The sequence below is a fragment of the Takifugu flavidus genome, chromosome 10 (genome assembly GCF_003711565.1).
Source record: "Takifugu flavidus isolate HTHZ2018 chromosome 10, ASM371156v2, whole genome shotgun sequence".
In the NCBI taxonomy this organism is placed as follows: domain Eukaryota; kingdom Metazoa; phylum Chordata; class Actinopteri; order Tetraodontiformes; family Tetraodontidae; genus Takifugu; species Takifugu flavidus.
In genome coordinates this window covers 9,503,275-9,526,967 of record NC_079529.1, presented here as the reverse complement: position 1 = coordinate 9,526,967, position 23,693 = coordinate 9,503,275, and the positions used below count along the sequence as shown (strand labels likewise).

The following is a 23,693-nucleotide window of genomic DNA, read 5'->3' as shown; positions in this document are numbered from 1 at the left end:
ACCACTGATTCTCTCATTTGGTTCAACTATGCTTAAAATATCTTGATTGTTTGCTGCATGTTTGTACTCTCGAAGACAAAGTTGCCTGAGCCTGGATAAATACGTAACTGCGGGAGTGACACAAACCTCTGTGGGTGAGCCCAGATCTGCAGAGGGGCTGCAGGTGCTGGTGTCTGGCAGCGCGGTGCCAGCACTGCTGCGTACTGGGGAGGACGGAGTGGCACCGGCCGGAGCTTCTGGGATGCTGGAGGTCTGTCGGAAGATGCCGTGTCGCTGGAGGCGAGCCCATGTGTTGCTCCAGCTGAAGAGGAGCCGGGACAACAACTGAACCTGCATGGTGACAGTATGAGAGGAAAAAGGAAAAAACATTTTTGTACTAGATTATAGTGAGGAAAAATCCATATATTAGGTTCTTGACTACTCTAGAGCAAACAGGACAACTGTACCGAATACACATTTAATACGGTACATGAATCCTACTGTGCTGGGGCCTTAAAAGATAACTAACACGCCACAAGTCATCTTAATATTTAAAACAAGATTCAAAGCATATTTGCCAAGGTCTGAGTCAAACAGCTGCATCAGGGTGTTCTCATCTTGTTCTGACTTCTGAGGCCATTACGATAATTTGGCTTGGCAGCTCTGCAGTTATGTGACACTAAATCTAGTTAAAATTGAGAGAGAATAAAAAAGAAAAAGGGAGGAAACCTTCGACAGAAAGGAATCACTATCTGTTCCCATTTCTTTTACTGTAGTCTAGCAGCCTTCCAGGCATTCTTGCTTGTCAATCAGAGACTTCAATTTGAAAGGTGATGTCAAACTTCAAGTATGTGCTCATGCGTCTATGGGATGGATATTTGACCGAAAAGCTCAGCGTGCTCGTACACGTGTCTCACTGCACCATAACAACAAAACCCCCACAGAAACACTCACAGAGGAAAGTTAAGTTGTGTCATCAATTTCCCCCCAAAACTCACCACAGTTAGGAAAAACTGAAGGCTCGGCGTCAAGTGTTCTCAACTATTTATCATGTGTTCACATAAAATGAGCCTCTGCTTTAATAACAACAAAGCCAAAAAAACAAGAGTGGAAAACATGAGAGGAAAGTGGGGGAATGTGATGTGATGCTTTCAGTAATTCATGCATTCACTCGGAGCTGTTGTGAAAAAAAAGGGAGAAAAGTGACTCTGTTTCACAGTGAGCTAATTTCTGGATTTCAAACGCTTCATTTCTATGGCCAACTAACACCCCCGACTCTCTACCGCAAAGTAAAGGTGGAAAGGCACATGAGAGCGCATGTAAAAAATAGCTTTCCTTAATTCACACACATGCACGGCTGTTAGCGTGCGCATTACAGGGAGGCCCTTCATAAATAAGCATAAATCAAACGAAAGCAGCACAATACACTACAGCTGGGTCATTTCAAACATGTCAAGGAAGAGCTGCGAACTCCGATCCAGCAGCCGTCCAGGGACGAGGCCAACAGCTGTCTGCCATACCCAGCCAAAGTGCCCTGTTGACAGGAGAGGCACGGCTCCGTGCTCCCTCCTCTGACAGCCTGGAAGTCCAACAAAGAACATCCAGACACACTGTGCTCAGAATGCACATGTGGAGGAAGAGAGGGAAAAATACCAAATACAGGAGTAAAAAACACAGAACCAGAGAGGTTTGGAACATCTGTTCCACGTAAAAAAAAGTGCCTGTATATTTCTGTATACCTCTTCCATGCATCCGTCATCTGTTAGCCATCCATCTTTAAATTTCATCATACTCTCAAAACAACGTCCAATTAATTTTTTTATCTCACCTCTGACATTTTACATTCCAAATCTATTCCCTAATCAGTTATATCCTTTTCTTTGTCTCTGTTAGTGCTGTCAGGCCTCAGCTCACGACTGTGCTGAAGCTTCTACATTCACTAAAACAAATAAAGAGCAACAGAGAAATCGTGCAGATGGTTGAGTGACTGTCATTCAGTGTGTTTGGTTTTTGGCTGTATGTGCAAAATTTGTAATTTCCGTGAACATTTCTGCTACCGTGGGTAACAAAGGTCAAAGAACAGTGTGGCTGCACTACTGGGAGAGACCTAATTTTCTGTGATCCTAAAAGAAACAATTGAAAGCTTGACACAGACAAATGATTTAACACAATGTAATAGTTGGAAACTGATGGCGCTGATCAAAACCGTCCATTTTTATATCAGAATACTCAAATTAATATAAGTGCAGGTTTGAAACAAGGCTTAGACTGCTGTAGGTTTGGGTTTCTCCGTTGCTTTTGGGTGTTCTGCTTTGAAATGAAGCAAACATGCAATGGAAACATGCATCAAAGCTCATCAGGCTCTTTTGGCTGCCTCTTCATATTCCATGCATTATGTGCACATGTGCACATAGTCTTCTCTTTTGCCATTTGTCCCTTATTTTACTTACCTTCACTCAGAATTCCTATTTCAGCTGCATTCATTGACTTAAACCCGTTCACAAACGTGCTCGCTCATGTGTGCAGCCATTACCATACATGGATTTAGGAAAAGGCACAGTTTTTCATGGAATTACACATTAAAACCACATATTCCATGATACCTGGGGCAGCAGAAATCAAGTTTAGAGAAGAAAAAGATTAAAAGCAAGACCACGTTACTCCAGTTTCCAAAAATACTTTGATTGTGCCATGAAGTAATCCATCGCATATTATGGAAAATCTGATTTAATGTCACAAAAATGCAGCGGAGAAGTTAAGAAGCCAAACTCCTCGGTTTGTTTAGTTGACTTCAAATGTAGCAATGACTCAAAATAAGTGCGATACTGAGACTGAGACAAGCTTCTCAGCACTGTAACATGCACTCTTTGCATGTAAATTCCCACAAATGCTAGCGCTAATGGGAATAATCTGTAGTGAGAAGCTTTTTTTTTTGTGAAGAGAGAAATATTGTTCTGGCATTAGTTAGCAACGGGCTGCCGCACGACTTAGGATGGTGCAGCACTCACGTATTTGACTTTCCACTGAAAAAGAGAGGAGCGACGGGAAGACAGAGGAGGTGAACGCATGGGAGGGGAGCACAGAGGAATTGTGATGAAGGACAAGAAAAGAATAAGAGAAGTTTTCATTGGACCAAAAAACTAATAATGACTCATCATATAATCGCAATAAGCCTTCCGAGCTCTGCCAAACCCAGGCGCTCCAGGAGAAAGAAACTTTCCCCTTTGTAGACGAGCAGCTCTCCCCTCTCTGGGAAAGTTGTCATTGTAAAAGATTAAGGCCTTTTCATGTGCATCGCTGTGGTTGGAGAAACAGTGTGTGCACTCAAAAAGGTGTTTAAACAGGAACCTAATTCAATACAGCAAATTCAATTCTGAAGATTAGAGTGTTGTAGCTGTGCAGCGAAACAACGCAGGGACACAACAGGGAGACCAAAACGTTCCGACTCCAGTCTGTCCATTTTCATTAGCTTCTCACTAAAACATAATAACATGCTGTAAAACAATGATGAGGAGGCCTGCAAATCTCCACCCCCCCTTCACTCAAAAATTAGACTGTTTTTCCAAAACAAATAAGGCAACACTCTTCTATTTACATTTTAATTTTCATGAAAATTATAAGAGTTAAGAAGATGAGGCAGTTTGTTTATCGAAGTCAATCTGTTACAGAAAATCAAGCAGACATCCCATCTTCATGCCAGAGTGCGTGTGTTCCTATTTCAGGAAAGTTTACAGCCGGGTGATTTGTATAAATACACATGTACATCTGATGACTACTTTGCAGAATTCTCGTCGGTCTCACTGACCTGAGGGTTGGAGCACTTGACATGAATGGGCTGCAGATCAACATGGAGGCAGACTACAAAGGAGTGCCTTCCTTCAGAGCCGCTCTGCTGCTTATGAGATGTGACGGCCAACGTGGAGGTGCAGCCCATAGGTTCCAGCAGACTCAGGCTCCTCTGCTGTCCCAACAACGTGTACAGGCTGAACTGACTCAGACTAATCGTCCACGGAAAGGCATCGCCTAGTTGTAGACGTGAGAGGAGGAAAAATAAGGATTATTGAAAAACATGGAATATTGATGCTGGCAGAGAGCGTGAATGCAGGAACGAGTGCAGAACAACTGCGAAATTCGGAGGAGGACAAAGAAAAATGCAAGGAAACAGAGAGGAGATGTGAATCTGCAAGAGCGATGGACTGGAACATTGAGATAAGATGGAAAATAAAAAATACCAAAGGTGATATAACAAGCTGTCTTAAACATCCAAGCCAGGAGATACATGTGCTGCCTAAAAGAGGCCGGTGGGAAAGGCCCAGTCTGACGGCGTGCCAGCCTTGACAGAACTATTGAACATTTGTTTGTGTTGGGAAAATTCCTTGAAGAACGGCCTGTCCAATTTATGTCAAAATGCAAATATCACTGCCTTCGCTTTCATTCAAAGCACGCGTTTATAATAATATATGTGTGCAATAGTGACGTAGCGGCAAAGTGTAAATTTATAAAAGGACGGGGCCACCCCCACTGTTTTATTTCTTCTTTAGAAGAGAAAACACCACTCAAAGTTCTGAGTGTTGCTTATGTCAACTCTACCAGGTGTGCACGCCACATGTGCAGGGCCCATGTTTCAAAGTCACTCTCCTTAAGTTTGTTTGTCTTCTGTCAGCGGTAAATGAGTAGTGGTGGGTCAAAGGTTTGCCCAGCGTTGAAATGCCCGTAATGATGACGAATTCATATTATATAGCCATTTACTTTTAGCAAAGCATTCATTTTAATTATCAATAAAAGCAAATTCAGTTATTACAAAACCTGAAGCATTTCTTTCAACTTAATTTCCCAGAAACTTCAATCAATCTTTTTAACAGGTTGTAATTTAGTTTTTGGTAGGAAAGCCTACCTTCCTCTAAGATGGGCTTAGAGACCACAAAGGGAAGCTCCTGCAGAGGCTCCATGTACTTGTGTCCGGCACTGAGGATGCTGATTTGTGGCAGGCAGACCACCAGAGTCCCAGGCATGGAGGCCTGGTTGTGGTACCAGCTGCGGACCGTACCAGGAATATCCCCACAGATGATGGTGCTGGGGGAAGGGAGGCTATCGTTTGGCAGAAACATGCAGCAGGACTGCAGCTCCAACTGTAGAGGTGAGAGGAAAGTAAAGGGCACATAAACATAAACGGCCACCCACACTGTTTTTTGATTGCCATTGAACAATAGAAGTGTAGGTTTACAGCTTTATTTGGGAGGAAATGCAACACAATTTCAGAGACTTCAAGTGTTGAAATGTATTCTCTTTATAAGTCCATCTAAAAGGTCCATTCCAACTGGATTACATCATACTCACCTTTTCACCAACAAAGGGAAATTTACAAGCCATTAAGTCAGTAACCAGTAGCCAGAAGGGGTATGAGCAGCATCTTTTTCCATTATAGCAGGGCAACATGATTTAAAAGAGCATTTAACAGAGGAGAAGAGTCCAGGGGGCAGACGGCAGGTGCTGCCAGAATAATATGAGTGAGTGTGTGTGTGTGTGCACGCGCATTATTCCATGCACATGTGCAGAGTCATGTCCTCCTGCGAAATTTGCATATACTGCACGGCCTTTTGCTAATAATACACACAAATGTTGGAAGGCTGCTGACAGGCCTGTAAACGAAGGCCAGTTCCCCCAGCTGAGAATGGCAGAATCCGAGAAAAAGACTGAGCAAGCGAGAGGGCGAGAAGGAGAGAAAGGAAGAAAGAGAAAGAGTGAGATATACTGTTACACATTCATCTCACGCTGCTTCCTCCTCTGATTACTCTTCAAAGGGGGGCTGGAAATTGAAACACTTTTGCACACTGACACATAAGTCTTTGGCCTTTTTTAAGAGCCGGCGCACAGAAAGAAAATCCATTGACACTGGCCGGTCTGCTGCAGATCTTAGTGGGGTTAAGCTGTAAAGCAGGCAGGCACACGGAAAGCGCTGGTTTTAACACTGTGCCTCTGGTCTGCACCTTGAGCTCAGTGTCTCCAGCTAACGCTATCCTGCCGGACATCTTGGGTTCATCATGTACGTTAGCATTTCTCCTGCTTAAGCTATTCCTCACTCCAGCGTATTCAATTCAATTCAATTAATCAGTTGTTTTGTTGAAGAACATTTGCTCCAAACATCTCACTTGTGCCCAAAATTGGAAGTCTCAGTAAACACTATGTATATGCTTTATCCTATTACAGTCAGGCTTTGCAAAGGTCTACCAAAACAACCAGAATGAAATCCAAAACTTAAACATTTGCTGTATGAAATGAGTCATGGTACATCTCCAACTACTGGTATATGAATGATGTGACTTCCTATACGATATCTGATGGTTGACTTAATCTGTCACCATATATCAAACTTTTAGACATAATCATAGCCAAATAATAAACAGGGTTATAAACGCTCTCTGATGAAGGTTCCCTCTTGGGAAATACTAACCAGCAGCGTGTCTGTATTTGAGAAGACCCAGATGTAAAAGTCAGGATGTTTAAATATTTATTTAGTAATTTTTCCATTTATTTATCCATTCACTCATTTACTCACTCATCTTCTGTTCACTACTGATTACTCCTAATCACGCTCCGGCGCCTGATTGTGCTACACGCGTAACGCTGTTGTGGCACAAGAAGTTCTATCAAGTCAAAACGGACAGAAAATGAGACACTTTACGTGCAGCAAAATAGAATTTAGGCCCAGTTAAACACAGTTTAATCCCTTTCAATTGTGTTTGCTTAGACATTATAATGATTTGCTGCTGTTCCACAAGGCATCGCAAAAGCAGAGATGATGTCACATGCATGGCAGCTTCAGATTTGCCACAAGATAGCTTGGATTTCTCTTGACTTGCTGGTTGCTGCAGCAGAATACATTCAAAAAGCCCTAATTGGTCTCAGTAAGCAATGGAAAAAAAGTGTCCCCCCCACAGCCGGGTAACACAATGGTCATTTTCATTACAGCTATATTGTTCTCCACCTCAAAAACTGAAAAAGGTGACTGGCTGCTATGGTTAAAGTATTTTATCCATGTACTTCACACAAGGAGAGCAGATTTTGTGGCTAAAAATGGATCTAAATCACAGTCACAGGGCAAAAGATGCCAACGTATAATATCAGAGGAAAAATACACAAAAGAACATAAATGAATAAAATGAATAATAGCTACGTTAGCGAAGGATGTTGCCAGTGTCTGGGTTGAATCGTGCGAAAATCTGTGGGGCCGGAGAGTCTCTGAACAAAATAATTATTGTAACCCATACCTACTGCAGGAGGCAACACAGTTACTGGCTGAAGTCGTGTCCAAGACAAATACAGTAAACAAGTTAGATCAAAATATAATAAGCAGTAAAAGGGCTCAGAGAGTGCAGCTCTGCCAATAGACTTCATTTGCTATTTTAATAATAGAATGTTTAGGAATGTTTAATCTGCCTCTGGATCCAATGCAAAATACACACTACGATAGACAACTGCAGAATTGAGAATTGCAGAAATGTGCCAGAGTCCAATAGTTCATGAGAATTACATTTCTGCTTTGGCCTCCCTTGTCCCATGAGCCGCGGTATGAGTGAATCCTGCAAACAGATGAACGGTCAAGACAGAGACCACACCCCCGCTGTTTACCATTCAGAAAGACCTCCACCACAAGGATCACATGCTGAAAGCTCTTTACTCCTCGGTTAAAGAACATATATCACACCTGAATGTCATCACACCGCCCCACACACAGAAGATTGTAAAACCCCGTTCTTGGTTCTGGGGTCAGATCACTCTTACAGGAACGTGTTGTTAGAACCCTCTGAGACCCACTGACGGTCCTCCACCCTGTAACAGCAGGTCGCCCTGGTTAACCTCACAGACCTCCATGGCTCCCTCTCTGTGGCCTCATATTTGAGCCGTGACACCCACACCCACACACACACACGCACGCACACACACACAGTAGAAGACCTGCAATAAGCAGACCAAAAAAATGACAGAGCAAGAAGGGGATGTTGGCAATGTTGGAGAGTTCAGACGGATCCAAACGGAGAAAGTGTTTGTGGTCAGACTGTCCCGTGTGAATTACTGGTCAGAGTAGAGCCAAATATATTGACGACTCTTCTCCCTGACCAACGTTAAGCCCTCCACCGCCCCGTCAATCAGTGTCTAGCATTGTCACCGCGACCATGCATGAGGAAAGAAACTGTTATGGAACTCTTGCATCAACTAAGAAAGGGGGGGGGGGGGATCCAGTACGAACAGTTCAGAAAAGAAAGTGAGTCACAGGTGCAAAAGTTCATTGGAGGTTATATAGGTTCATGTTTGGTACTCCACACAATTGTGTTTAACAGCTCTTTAACAGGCCTATAAAAACAGCACGGAAAGTAGTTAGCCTGTGTGACAATGACACACACGCTCTTGAGGAAAATCCGTGTTTGTGACCGCGTGTGTGTGAATGAGAGAAAGCGTGCTCGCTGTCCTGTCACAGCACAGGAACCCAACAGGTGTCCCAGGTCAACCTGCAATCCAGCTAGCTGTGTCACATGCTTCAGAGGCCAAATTTGTAACATGGTTCTGCACTTACAAGTGAGTCACAAGGCTCCGCAGACTCAGTTCAATTCTTCTCCATAATGGGACAGCAGAAATTTATTTTCTGTTAGAATAGGACTGTGGAAAGGCAGCTTTTCCAAGTGCAGCAAAAGGAAAAAGACTTTAAAAATAGAAACGGGCACAAATAATATCTGAAAGCCAGAGGTATAATTGCAGAGTGGAATATCTGTTACACAACTTTACCCTCTGTGGGGCTGAGGGTAATGTGGAATAAAACTGCAGAAAGAAATGATAGATAGATCGCTTCTGGAAATGACTCAGGTACAACAAACTGTAAATACGGCACAGACATATGCAGGGGGGTATGTATAGCTGAGCCACATTAATTACAGGAGTCCGGATCCATGCTGAAGTTTGAGAAAGGCAGGTGTGTTCACTGGGGAAATGAAGGACCAGGGAGTTTGATTCTTCATTCCTTTAGCACAATGACATCATGTCCTGTCAAAGTGAAACAAAATCATTAGAAATAACAAATTGAGTTAAATGTTAGTGGCATGGGACTTCCACACTGAGTCATTTAGGGGGGGAGGAAAGGTGAGTTTATATTTGTGTCTATATTTGGTGACAGGATTAGTTTTTCCCTCCCTCTGCTGAACCTTTGACCTCTGCCTTGGGTCAGACAGTCAAAGTAGCCCAGAGTTTCGGTTCGGATCTGACCCTGACTGGCTGGTGGGTTCGGCACGAGTCGCCTGTTGCAAATAGGATGGCTGACCTCCAACGAAGGGTAATGAATGGAACATGAAGCACAAAAAGACATACAGCTCACCTGGACCGATGGGCTGAGTAGGGATGCTCGTTGTGAGCAACAAGGGAGACGTTAGAACATCTGCTGGTTTCCCAAATGGGGAATCTGGACTAATGGGGCACAAACGAGGTGATGTGGTAAGAAGGATGTTCTCTACATGTGTCCTCAGTGTCTCATGTGTCTGGTTTCACAGCTTGCTTCGGGAACAAAACATATTTTCATGACTTGGTGTAAATAAAGGGTAAGTTGAAAAATGAAAAGTCTCTTTCTCTCTCTGTATACACAGCAGAGAACCCTCAATTTTGAGCAGGAAATCTCCGTTAAGAAAAAATATTGAAGCCAATGAACTCCTTATGAAGTTGCACGTGCCAGGCTTTAACTGTGAAAACATGCTCAAATGTCACACAAAAGAGCATGCACACAAGGATCACATGTGCACGTCCACGTACAGTGCATGAGCACTCCACACACAGGTTTGCAGATCACATTACGCCGTGCACCTACAGTCATCAGTCATTTAAATTAAAAATGAAATAACAACAACAATAACAAAAACACGACCTTGACCGAGAACACCTGAATTAACATCCCAGTGCTGCTCCCAGCGACCCCCCTCCACCCCACCCCCCACCAGTGTCTATTTTTAATATCCTTGTTGAGACTTGGTGCTCTGCTGGCCACTTCCTCTGAAGGATGGCACCTGCAATAGCAATGAACTCAGTTACACCACCAGATACTTCCAAAAAGCCAGACTTGCAGAAACTCTATGCTTCAACAGAGAAGTGAGGACAGTAAGTCAAAGTCAAGTGTGTGTTTGCCTGTGTCTCATTTGCTCTGCTCTTTTTCATTGGCATATCCTCGGTCTGCAAATAAGAGACTAGTGTCCTGCGGTGGTTTCAGCCCCGGAGTTTATAGATTTAAAAAGACACAGGCCCTCGGAGCGTAGAAGTATCTGCTTTTTTTTTTTTTTTTTTGAGTGACGGCCTGATTATTTAGTAGGTGACCATAGCTTATCTTGAGATTTAGGCCCTGATCCCTGTTGCTTAGGAGTATAAATGAACACGGATCCTTTTACACTTTGATGTACAATCACCCAGGCTCTAATTCAATCTGGATTCTGGATGAGGAAGCCAGCATATGATGTCAGAAGTAAATAAATATTGCTAGGAAAGGGAGATGCACAAAAAAGCCTGAAATATTTAAAAACCGAAACATTCCCATTTGGCAAGCTCTGTGATTAATTGGTAAAATGCCTGAAGACACATTTTTGTACTTTGTCTATGTCGTTCTTCTCATCCAAGCTTGGCATAACATCACAGATTGTAAATATGGGCTCGTTCCATTTTTCTGTAGTACATTCTGCTTAGGCGTGATCATCCTGGTCCACACGTGTGGAGCCCGATTCAAACGGTGCTGATTTCAATCCAACAAAAAAGCATCCTTTACTTCCTCCTCTTAGGAGCAGCGCTGTGTGGTGTGTGTCTTGGAGAAGATGGTTTATCTGGTTCCAGCAGCGCAGGCACTAGGAGAGAGGAAGCCAAGAGGCCAAACAAACTTTAAAAGGCTGGGGCCATGTGGAAATGGCCTATATAACCACAGGAGGCACTTGGGATCTGCCCTGCTAGTGAAAGACAAAATGGGGAGCCTCGTTTTAATGAAAAGCAACTTCTTAGCCAAGAGTGCGCTGTTAATATCATCAATAAATAAGGATAAAATATGTTTGTACGTGTCCAGTTTAAGGTTCAGTGAAGGCGTGGGCCATGGTTTAAAATGTTATTTACAGTGAATCAACGATGACTCAGTTGACTATCAAACATTTTTGTGTATGATGCTAAGTTCAGTTCTGTGTTTAAACTTTTAAACTCTGACCCTTGCACAAAAACATGTTGTGCTCCTGACACTTTGGCAGCCGTTCTTAATTTGGATTTGAAAAACAAAAAAACAAAACTGGCGATATGAAAAGGATCACTGTAAATTGCAGATAAGCCCCTTGCAGTGATAAACAGCAAATCAAAAAAGCTCCGCCTGTAGACAGCTGTACGAACACTGCGTATAGTTTGATGCTACATGACAGTGTAACGCTCAGTGCCTCTTCTTTAAAAAGAATATCAGCAGCACAGTTGTGTTGCTGCACGGCTCTGACAGCACAAATACCATCTGTGTCAGAGCGGAGTATCCTGGACATAGGCGGTGAGCGCAATGTGTCAGACATTCATCTTGAGGCGCAGTGGTCAGATCCACTGTTGGGGTTATTGTTTTTATATCACTGCAGGGAAGAGAAACTGGGAGGCTCGAGCCAGGCGCTGTGCAGCACTAGCCCTGCAGGCCAAGATAACCTTGCCGTGGTTTTAACCCCCCCAAAAAACCCCACAATCGCACATTAAACTTTCACATTGTAGCACGAAAGGACGGACACAACTTCCCCTCATTTACTCTACCGCACACTTTTCCGCCCCACACAATACGCGAGTCATGACACAGAGGAAATCGCAGAGATAGGGGAGAGGAAATTAGAAACACCCCGCCTGCATCCCGGGTGAAAACATTTGCAACTCTGGAGCAGAAAAACCTCAGCGGAGAGATCGGCAGCAAACGGAAAACACATCCCTTTGTTTTTAAAAACCTGATACCTCTCCAAATGTAATCTTCCTGTTCCTGCACCAGATGGGACGCTGTGTTTCCTAAGTGGCTGGTGAGATGAACAGAAGGTCCACAGTGCAACCCCCCCAAAATAATCTGATCTCTGTGGATACCACACCTACTTTTAACCTTGTGCTGCCCCTTCACATCCTCCTGCATTCAGCTCTGTCCAAAAACATATTTAGAGTAGCGAGGGTAATGGTAAATAGTGTAAAACCAGTGTAAATAATCTCTCACTATAAATGAACATGATTAATGTGTGTATTTGAAGATGACACTGTGCAGATGTGTGTTGCGGCGCGAGGATATACACACATCTCTCGCAATCAGAGAAAGCAGTCACCCCGACTCCCTCTGATGTCTATGTGAAAGGCATCTGAACGTGATGCCTCTTGACAGCAGATAGGCCAAGTCTCACCCACATGCCACCACAAGCAATAAGATGGTGGCCTGGCACGGCTACACATTTGGGCAGCCTGCCATTCCTGTGGCCCCGCATTCCTCTCTTCTAACACTGCTTACAGAAGCTGACAAGCGCTGGAGGTCTCCTTGGCTGAGGTGGAAATCTGCAAAAATAAACGCTTTAGGTGACTTGAAGGCTTTGTTTGTTTCTGCTGGCTTGGCTGTTTGTGTTAGCGCGGTGGGTTAATTGCAACTTTGATCGCTGCGTTTATTGATCCAACAGTGGCCTAAGGAGTGTGGCTGGCCTGGCCTGTCTGGCTTGCTCCCACCCCCTGATCTCAAGCCATCACACCTTCATCACTTTAACCGTAGTGATCCACTACAGATGTGGTTTGAGGGGTGGCCATGACACCTGAGGATGGCCTGATCCTGCCTAATGGGTCACTGGGGGGGAAGGCAAAGCTAAATTGTGTTTCATGTTTGTTTTCTGAGAACAAGCTAAAGCACAGGCAACTTGCACAGAAGCCCTCCCAACTGAAGCACCGACCGTGAAAACGTCGCACTGTGCGTTGGTCAATACTATGAAGCGGGGTTTATCTACAATATGGCCAGATGATTGCTCTGAGGAGCTGATGGCGCTTATGTTGAACAGTACATCATCCAAGGCCAAGTTGGATCAAACAATGATGGACTGCAGATGAAAAGAGTTTTTACTGGCTAACTCTGGCAAATTTTCACCATCGCTGATTTATGTGCTGCAACAAGCTCATGAAGGCCAAACTGTCAGACCCAAGCTGATCTGATCTGACCTGGCTTTGGCATGGCCTCCCTCTCCGTCCCAAGACAAAGGGTGGATGCACGAGCCGGTGATTTAGCCAAACTCACCTCTAAACAAGCTTCCTCAAACACTTCAAGAAGATTAGGGTGAAAAAGCAACATTTTCTTCACAGAAACCTTTTTAAATATCCCTAACCCGAAATTGCAGCTGCTTTGCTGGATGTTTGGTCTCTATCCTAATGAAAATCAGTCCCAGGTCTTTGGGCCTCCTAGGTTCAAGAGGTTACAGACACAAGAGAATCCGGGTAAGCACTTTTCCAGTGCGGCCCATCGAGAGGGTCAAATATGTGCCTGTATCTATAATGACTGTGAGGTCATTGGTGTATTGACACAACACCAGATGATGAAACGGGATTCTGGCCACACTTGAGCGCTGTTCTCCACACACACCCATAGTTCTCACCCAGTAAACAGCTAATGAGGCATCTAATGTTTCATTTTAAGGTCTTGATTTAGATCAGGCGATTCCAGAGAGGCCGAAGGCGTAATCGGAGGAGAATGTGTACCCTTCTGCCTCTGGCACATCATATTCTATTGGTACCTTTGTTGTGCATCGGCCATTTTCCTTTCTATATACTTTCTTTCTTCCACTTTGTTCTCAGGATTCTGTCCTCAGCATTAACCCCCATGTTAGTACTACAGCCAATCAGTACTTGGCATTCTACTTAAGCACCAGGTTCTGCCAGCTCTTATACAATCACTTCAGCATAAACAGCGATGCATAATAAGCATATAAATGCCAGGCCCATAGAATTAAATTCAGCTTTAGCCTGACTTCAGATTACAACATTGCATGCCAATTTCTAATAGCTCCAATTATTGACAGCTTTATATTGTGATAAATGCACTAAAATATATGGAGTCCAGTCAGAGCAGGCACATGTTTTGTGTAACTGCTTGTAAGTTAAACAAGCATGTTTGAAATACAGAATTATTACACAGTAAGTGGAACGCACTGGGGAGAATGTGGGAAAGTTTTGTACGAGAGGATAATCAACTACCATAACAAATTATTAATTCCCAGGCAGAGTCTGAAAAGATTTATCATTTACCCCATATCCTTTACATTTAAGATGGGCTTTTTTTCCCTGGGTTTGCTGCATGTTTGAGCTGTTGGCAATTTATAACTGCAATCCACACGGAGAAATGGTGTTTAAAGGGTTGGAGTTAAAGCAGTAACAACTGCTCATTTGGAAGCTCTAGGACCTGACAGACAGGGAGGATGAGGTGTTGAAAGGAAGGATGATAGGATGGAGGTAGAGGATGAAGTCATGTGCCTGTGAAAAGCGCTCCAATCAGGGGTCAGTTTCAGATCCCGTTCATGGAAACCATCTGGCCAACTTGATCTTAGCCACACCAAACATACACATGATCCTTTCTACCTGACGTAGTTTCTTCTCTCCTCCAATCTTACCTTCTGCCCACTCTTTTTCCTGTCTCGTGTTTCCCCACCTCTGTCACCTCTCTATCACTTTACCTCGGTTACCCCACTGCTTTTCTTCAAATTTGCTCTTTCAAAGAAAATATCCTACTCATTAATGCATGGCAGCTGCAGGGAGCAGTGTTACCTCATTTTTCCATGGCAACCGTCTCTCTGTTTCAGCAGATCCCATTACAGTTTTGGTAGCAACGTGTTCATTTGCCAGTACTGAACACATTTATGTGTTAAATACAAGGAATTATTGCAAAATTCCCAAGATAGAATAACCATTCTGATCACTTGTAATTATTATCTGGGCTAGCAGATGACATGAATATCCACTGGGAGAATGGGACCAACACTGGGCAGGACAGGGTGAAAGGGGAATAGGGATGAGAGAGTTGGCTGGAGGGAGAAAAATGATGAAATAAGACATAAGGAGAGGAAAGGTAAAGCGGGAACTGTGGATGCAACAAGCACCACAGTTAGATTTATGTAAGTAATGCTGAGGTTAAAACACCAAGGCTGAGGTCAGGTGGCCATTTCAATATGTGCCAGGTCACAGTATCCATGGTTACAACTGCACCGCTGCGCATCAGCCCTAATATGAAGTGACTTCTAAAGTAACACCACCTACACACATTACAGCATTGCATGAATTAGCGGCCTGCTACAAGGAAAAACACACACACTGTTCTGTGTACACGACACGGATGATCTGTCTGAACATAATGTCAGACATTTTAGGCGTGAGGGGCTCAAGTTGGGCAATACGATTCCCTGACCTCACCATGGTTGTCGCAACATGGGGAAAACACGGTGAATGTCATTCTGCATCATTGACATTCTCAGCTCATACTCACCAGAGAACACCTCAATGAAGCAAACGCAGACAAATGTGGGAAAACTTGTCTGTTAAAAGCAACAGTTTCATATTTTTAAATTAGGATGTGAGAATTAATGTTTTACCGGCCTATGGCTCTGGCTAAGACTTATTCTAGAGATCATTTGTTCAGATTATAAGAAGATGTCTTTGAATGGATCAGGAAAAACTTGCTGACATCATTTAGCCTCAAAGCTCACTGCATCTGTCAGTAAGGAAAAGAGGGTGCATTTCAGAGCCGAAAGCTTCAAATAGGAATAACACATTTTTCCAGCAGCTATTCTTGTGTCAGACATTGAGTGGGATATGTGTCTTAGACATTACATAAACTGCATTCAAGTAGAGAGTCATCCAGTAAAAAAAAAAGACAGTACAGCAGGACAGATCTGTCTACACAGATTATTTTGAGACTTTGTCGTCTCACAGCAACATAGGAGAACGATCCGGCGTATTGCCTGGGACAGGGTCGATATGTTATCCAAATGTATGGAATGAAAAATTAAAATAACTGCAAGTGTCACAAAAATCTATGCTGTTCTGTGTTAAGACTCAAGAGATGAATAAAACTGACTGGACGCAACGCTGACACTGAGAGAACAAATGACTGGAGACACCAGTTAGAAGTTAAATCTTCCTGCAATGTCCTTTTTTTATATGAATTATCACAGTTTTTATAGCTAGTATCATTTATATCAGCCCAGGGTCTAACATCTGTGTAAGACCCCAGTGACAAACCATCATGACTAACCTCTATCACACAGACTATAAGATTTTATTTAAATTACCAATTATCATCCGTTTCAATTCTGTTTAAACAGCTTTAAGTGGTCTCAGCAGCCGTACAATAATAAATAGGCTTGGGACTTTTCTCTGCCTGTCTCTTTCTACCATCTTCACTCCATCACTCTTAACCCCATACTGTAAAATGAGAAAGCACCGCATAGCAAATTAGCTACATGTGCTAGAGAAGTGTGAGCCATTAGGTATTATGTTTACACCATGCTAAAATAAATGGAGTGGTTTAATTTTGTGGATATCCAAGGCCTTGGGTACCAGCTGTTGGGTCCTTTGGTTTGGTCCGCTTCCACTCTCATGTCAACAGGACAGACTGTTTCCTAATTACTGCTGCAGTACGTGGTGTGGTCCCAGTCGTGCTGCCGAAGGGGACAGACCAAAGTGGAGGCAATGACGGGCTCAGCAAACTATTAGAGGGTTGAGTTAACTCTTGTGGAAGTACTGTAAACAGCTCAGCGGGCTGACATGAGACCTGGGCTCTGGAGCTTTATTTCAATGTGGATACGTCATGTTTTCTTTCATGTTTGACTGACATCAGTTTGTGTGGTCCTAGCAATTAGAATTAAATTGAATTAAGAATAGTTTTTGGACTTCTGCAACACAGGTTATTGTTTATACGTGCAAAGAAACTTGCCTATAAGCCAATTACAGACTGATTTTGTTTTACTACACATTTAATACCCTGAAAAAAAGGTCCCTCCTGCCACGGATAAACCTTTTAAAACAACATTTTAATGCTGCACAGACGACAATGCAGTTCTAAAAGCCGATATCGGCAGATGTGAGTGTCGGTTTGACTGTGTTCTTGGCAGCGAGCTGTCAGTGCTGCAGTTATCTGTGGGATCTCTATGGATCTGGTGTCTAAATCGTAGAGCCACAACTCTAATATTTTAAAATACTTCCGAGTGACTAAACCGAAAACCAGCATACTGTAGTTAGAAAAACACAAAATAAATACTCTGGGTGATTGTGGTCACCCTTTTCACAATAATATTTGCAGACTGAAAACCAGCATTCATAAATGGTCACACACTTCTGAACACAGACACCACCAGTCAGTACTGTACTTCACCAGATGACACACATGTACAGTACAAGAGCACACACCGTGACATCCCCTTCCTACAGCAAGTGGATCACTGTCAGTGGGTTTTCGGCACTCCTTGATGCACTTCAGCTGGGGCTGGTTGTGATGTGGCCTCTGCTAAATAGTGCAGTCATGATGTAGCGCAGAGTCACACAATGGGAGTACTCGACTATCTGGTTAGATACACAGACATGAGCATCCTGCTGAGCAGACAGCCGTGCCGAATGTCCCACCACCACAAAGGGACACGAGACATTACGTATGCATCGCTATGTAAAACAGGGATAAGAGCTACGGTCCTGAGAGGCGCATGTCCACAACCACACAGAGGGCTGAAGGAAAGCAGCTTGAAAGTGAATATTAGGACAAACAGTAAGGCCAAACTATTCCTACTGAATGTTAATCAGTAGATTATAGGTAGCTCAAGAAGTTCTTTTCAGCCGAGGAGGTTCAGTAAGCAGAAAAAGGAGGAGAAAAGCGTGAGCAGTGTTTGGTACCTGCAGAGTGAGGCGTTTAACAGCGTCCCAGGCATTGGCAATGAGCTCCTTCATTCTCTCCTCGGAGGTTGTCCAGGCCTCTTCGGCTGTTGTGTCAGGCAGTACCTTCATTGGGATGGACAAAGGGCGCGATTCTAGAAAACACAGAACACATTAAACAGAAAAAAGTGGTCACTTTTGGTTGTTTTACATTTTCCAGTACTGCCCATTACTGATGTACGGATTGTTAAACCTTTGACAGACAGATGAAATAACTGCTTTACCAGAGAAACATGGTAGCAACCTGTAACATATACTGTTATACAGAGTATATAGGTATGGTTTTCATCCATCATTCAACTCTGTTACTTCCATTTGTTGTACGATATCATTTTACATGACCCTTAGGTGTCACTTCATTGAGGTGATGTAATGTTGGCGCGAAGGTTCCTTCTACAGCAAGCAGGACCTGTGAGACCAGAGACATGACATGTCCTGCTGCGGTCCAGACAAAGGTTGATTGTCTGACACTAATGGCAACAGCCAAGCATACAGTTCACCTGGTAACAAACCTCTGCATTAGTTATTGCTCACACCACGTGATCCCAAAGGTTAAAACACACCTAAAACACTCCCGAGACAGTTGTTTAAGGTAAAGACACATGCAAAAAACATAGAGGGATCGTAGGAACAAAGGAGGAGGCACAGACACACAGATACACTGCAGCAGGTTAATCTAAGGTCTGCGGATGTTAAAGCTATCAGAGTGTCAAGGGTGAAGCAAGGGGGTTTCTCTGAAGACGCATTAAGACATAGTCCTGGATTTACAGTTCTGCCTTGCTCAGCACCTCTCTCCCAGAGTTGTCATGAAACACTAGTGATGTCACGGGCCACTGCTGCGCTTAGTCAGACACCACATTCCCCAGAATCACCAAAATAGGCAAGGGGTTGGCGTGGCAACAGGAGTGTATGGCTGAGGGAAACAGTAAAAATGGCAGTTACCATGGTTGTCATGCATTAAAATTGTGTGCAATTTTCTGTGTGTGTGTGTGTGTGTGTGTGTGTGTGTGTGTGTGTAGCTGAAAAGACTAAAATCACAGGTGTATGTGTTTTAGTGGAGAAAAGCAGACAAAAAGCTGAGATCTTTGTGTCTGGCCTCTCTAAAAGCACTTTCTCTCACGCAGCATCAGGTATCTCGGGACCATGAACGGGTTCATATTTGTTAGAACACCAGCAAACACTGCATCATCATGTGCTGAGGAACCACGCAGCACAATTTTTTTTGGCAGCTTATATTTCTTAATTTGCTTCCTCACCTCAGAAGAATTTTTTTCTCTGCCCACTCAGTCTACCGGTAAAGCACAATACTAATCAAATACACACAAACATTGCCATGACAACAGAAAAGAATGAAAGAGATTCCAGACTCAAATGCTAGCCAGGCCTCAACATGGCGGAGCTCCTAGAAGCTAACCTTCCAGGTTCATTACTGATCAGACACAACCACAAGGCCGTGACCTTCCAATATATCGCATTAACCTGTGACACCACCCGAGACTGTTGAGGTGAGGGTTGAGTGTTCCCTTTGTACAAACAGAACACATGACACAATTACAGGTAATTAAGGGAATGATGAAAGGAGAATGGAGGGAAAAGAAGCCAGCACAAAAATTCAATTAGCAGTCTTGAAACCAGGATTTCAATCAATGCACTGTGAAACCACTGTAATCTGCATCAAATGAGTGACTCCTGTTGAGATTATTTCATCTTGGCTCAGGCTCAAAGGTAATATTGCCTGTAGTTTTCTTTATAGGAGAAAGTTACTGCCCCACCTCTTTTGACCTCATGGCTAACCATCTCCTGAAACCTTTTCTGACACTGGGGGTAGGCCAGATTGTAAAAGTCCTTCCCCAGAGAGACTGCAAGGCCAGTGAAAAAGTGCTGAAATGAAGCACAGTAACAATGCAAGGTCAGTCTCCCTTCAGCGCCCGGCTTTGTTTTAAATACCATTCCAGGACCCTGTTTGTTAATCCTGGGGTCGTTACGTATTTGGAGTGAAACTGCCATATCTTGTTATAGTGACTTGGCGCCTGACATTTCTTTTGGGAGGGGGAAAAAAAAATCAGGCAGGGGGGAAGGGAGGCAATGACAAAGACAGAGAGAATGCATGAGATCTGAATTCAAATAAAATAAAAATATGATAGGAGTTTGCAGATCTTAAGCCTGCCCAAGGCTAACAAGACCTAACAGTGCTCTGAAAGTGGGGTGGCCATCGTAGCTCCGTCCCGTTTCCACGCTCTGTTTTGCCACTGGGCTATTAGCCTAATGAGCAAAATGTGACCACACAACCTTCCCCATTTTCTTCCATTCTAACTCTCAGCCACTCCCTCCACCTTCCTCCCAAAGCCACCAGTCTGGTCCCATATAAACATTCTCATGTTCTGCTGGTAATTACTCATCATCTTTAACGTTGAATCACATCTTCCAGCATGTGAAAGGCTGCTGTCTTTGAAGTCCGCTGCCTGAGCTGGTGTCAAAGGATCAGAGACGATGCAGAGACCCAAGGCCTCGTTACAGCCTGTTGACTTAGAGTAAGAAACAAATCAGTGTTGCTTCACCGGGTGATGTATGACACAACAGTGCAGGAGCAGAGAACATGGCTGGCGAACACAGAAGGGTGTGAACTCTGCTGTGGGAACTGTGCAGATCAAACAAACGTATAATTTCTACACACAACGCCGCCATAGAAATGGAAAGCTCCTCACAACAGCGGTGCAAAGTTCTTGACACACATCACAACATCCAACTGAATGTCTTTATCGCTATTCCAATAAGGAAGGAAGAGAGACGCTCACACTCAGTTATATAACCTGCAAAGAGTGAAAACAAAGACACGTCTCCTCACACATAACAAATGTCCTTCCTTTTCCCCAGTCATCTGAAAGAACCCACCTCCAGCTTCACACTAATCTAACCACATCTGAATTAACCGCAGCTCGGCCCCAACTTCCCTCTCTGGTCTCTCACTTCAACCTCAAAAACCACAGCCAACATCCACAACCCCTACGCTTATCATTCATGGAAGCAGAAAGAGCATACATCCACAGACAGTTCTGCCTGTCTGGGGAGTCGGGCTGAGGTTTACATGGGCTCATCGGTGCGCAGAGGCCACGGACCTTTTAATCGAGCTCACAAGTCCCCTACAGACTACAGGCATTCCTCTTTGGGGGCCTCCTATCTCATTATTCCTCATTTTTCTTGTTTTCTTTCCCCAGCCCAACCATCATTACCTTGATAAATTATTGACTTTACCAGAAAAATTAAACTATATAAATAACTGCAGAGTGAAAATATTATCCCCCCTCTGAAGCGTGCACAGCAGCCAATAAAAACCTTCCTGACTTTCATCATGCTTCTTGGGTATGGATTAGAGTTTAGTGTGATTGTTCAGTCCTGCTTGGTGTCTTCTTAAACTGTTATTCATGGTCAAATACATATAAGTAGTCTTCCCAGTCTATGCATTAGTCACAAACACCCTTACAACTTACACATTTCCAATATCATCAATACAAATGTCCCCGTTTCTTCAGTTTTCCTTATGTCCTGTCAGTAAACAGGGTGATTATATCTAATCCCGTGAAGCAGACAGGAATTGAGGCTATGGCTTTTGTTCCAAGATTCAAGAAGAACCGCCAGATCATCAGATAAGTTTCCCAGTAAAAGACGTATGTTCTCACAGCGCCGATGGCTAGCCGGTGAGATCATTACAACTCTGGTAGATGTTAGAGAACAATGAAAAGCTTGGGTCTAGGGAGCCCCTCGATTAGGAACTGAGGGCTGCTGCCAACAAGAACATTCATTAGAGACGAATAAAGAAAATACTTAGAGGCTAGTTTTATGTGGACCAATTTGTGGTGTAATTGTGCGGGCAGGTGGGACTGAACCTCAAAACGAGGGGAAACAACTCGGGTTTATGTAAACTTGTAATTCTACTGTCTTAATTTTACAGAATTAACACCTCCGGATTGATGCTACTGAGCAATATTTGTGAATTAATCGTTGAATTCTTCAATGAAAAAAAACTGCAAACCTTCCCTGCTTGTAGCCTATTCATCAGTATTTGTGGCTGGACTTTGACCAAGAGCGATGAAGACAGACCAATATTATCTGTAATAATAATAATCATTGAGCCAACCAAAATACAATTATGAAAATGTGCTGAAGAAGTCAATTACTGTGAATGTTGTAGTTTATGCAGTGATAAAATATAATCCTGATCAAAGACAAAGCTGTGAGTAGAACTTCCTCTTTTGCAGTGTATTTAAGTTTAAAAAAAACAGATTTTCTCTCTCTCTCTTTCTTTTTAATCATTAGTTATTTTCAAAGTTAAACCCTCCCTCTGGAGGTGATCCCAGTACAATTAATTGCTGTTTCCGAGAGTCACTGGTATCTTGTAACAAGTGCGCTGATTATTTAACATGTGCAAACAAAAAAGAAAGAAATAAAGTCAAATACTTCATTGCCAGATGGATTCACGTGGACGTGGGTTTAGAGATTCAAACTGGGCAGCCAGACAACCCCGGTATGATATCACCTTGCCCTCGGTGCTTTTGCAGAAAGGGTCCCGAGTGAACTGGCCCAGTGTGTCTCTGCACATTTGCCTACACATTAACAGACACCTTAGGTCTGCAGGAAAGTCCCCCCCTTGATTACTGTGAAACTGTAGCTAGGCTGAATGTGGTAACAAAACAACATAATACCCTCTTTACATCATAAAAGTGCCAGACATGCTTTCAAACAGCCAACTGGAAGCAGGAGACCTTTAGCTGAGCAGGCTTTGAATTGCAAAAAAACAAAAAACAAAACCTCCGAAAATGATTTTCTTCCAGCGGATTAGGATTTTACTCTAGTTCCCTTAGGTGATTTCTCCGTTGAAACCCATACCTCCAGTGGAAAACTGTGATAATCAATCGGCACAGAAAATCAATACTCTGGCCAGTTTATAATCAAGCAGAACAAAACAGTACTGTATCAATATTCCACATATCCAATACATCAGATGATTTCATTTCACAACAAATCACACACCCTCACTGCAAACCTGCAAATCTGTCATTTGTGTTTTAAACACAATCACAAATTAGGCGTATATTTTCATACATCAACATACATGTAGAGGCCATGTGCCTAATTGGTCCAGTAGGTGTCACCTTTATGCTTTGACTCAATTATCACAAAGGTAGAAACCTTCAGACAGATGTTGTGACAGATGAGTAGAAAAAATAAATAAAAAATCAACACAAAAGTGTAAAAAGCAAATTAAACCAAACCTCAAAGGGAGTATTATAGCAACCTGCACACACAACTAGCTCACACATGCTAAATAATATGACTGAACGCTAGCTAAATTTGCCAAACACCAGTGCAATCGTCCCAGAAGACGCCCCATGATATCATTTAGGGCAGGTCAAGTCAGTATCAGCAACACTCAAAATGAATAAGCATGATGTTTTACTGGCAAACAACCTGCACGTGTCTGTTCCGTACACAGAGGTGACTAAAAAATGCTGCACAAAAGAAAGAAACCTGCACCTAAACGTTGCTGTGTATCACACCCGATCGGCTGGAGTCACCTTCCATTCAAACAAGCAGATCGTACTCACGGTGTACTCTACACATGGTGACGCGACGGGTACATCATCTTCAGAGAGTGTGATTCCAATCAGAACATGTTAGATGTCAGCAGCTTTTCTTGTGAAGTGATTTGGTGAAGAAAGTCCTTCACAAGGGAAAAGAATCCACTCCAACATCCTTTGCATATGGCCTTTTTA

At 43.2% G+C, this 23,693-nt stretch overlaps 1 protein-coding gene across 3 annotated transcripts in view; it reads right to left on the bottom strand.

The window, feature by feature from the left end:
• LOC130532683 (intermembrane lipid transfer protein VPS13B-like) overlaps positions 1 to 23,693 on the bottom strand; it is a 231,590-nt gene that overhangs the window by 108,380 nt on the left and 99,517 nt on the right. For all 3 annotated transcript variants that reach the window (XM_057045445.1, XM_057045444.1, XM_057045446.1), the window contains exons 22-25: positions 17,884 to 18,017; positions 4,874 to 5,108; positions 3,785 to 4,002; positions 127 to 330 (exon numbers count right to left, since the gene is read on the bottom strand). In XM_057045445.1, coding sequence (XP_056901425.1) covers positions 127 to 330; positions 3,785 to 4,002; positions 4,874 to 5,108; positions 17,884 to 18,017 — 791 coding nt within the window. The remainder of the gene's footprint in view (positions 1 to 126; positions 331 to 3,784; positions 4,003 to 4,873; positions 5,109 to 17,883; positions 18,018 to 23,693) is intronic.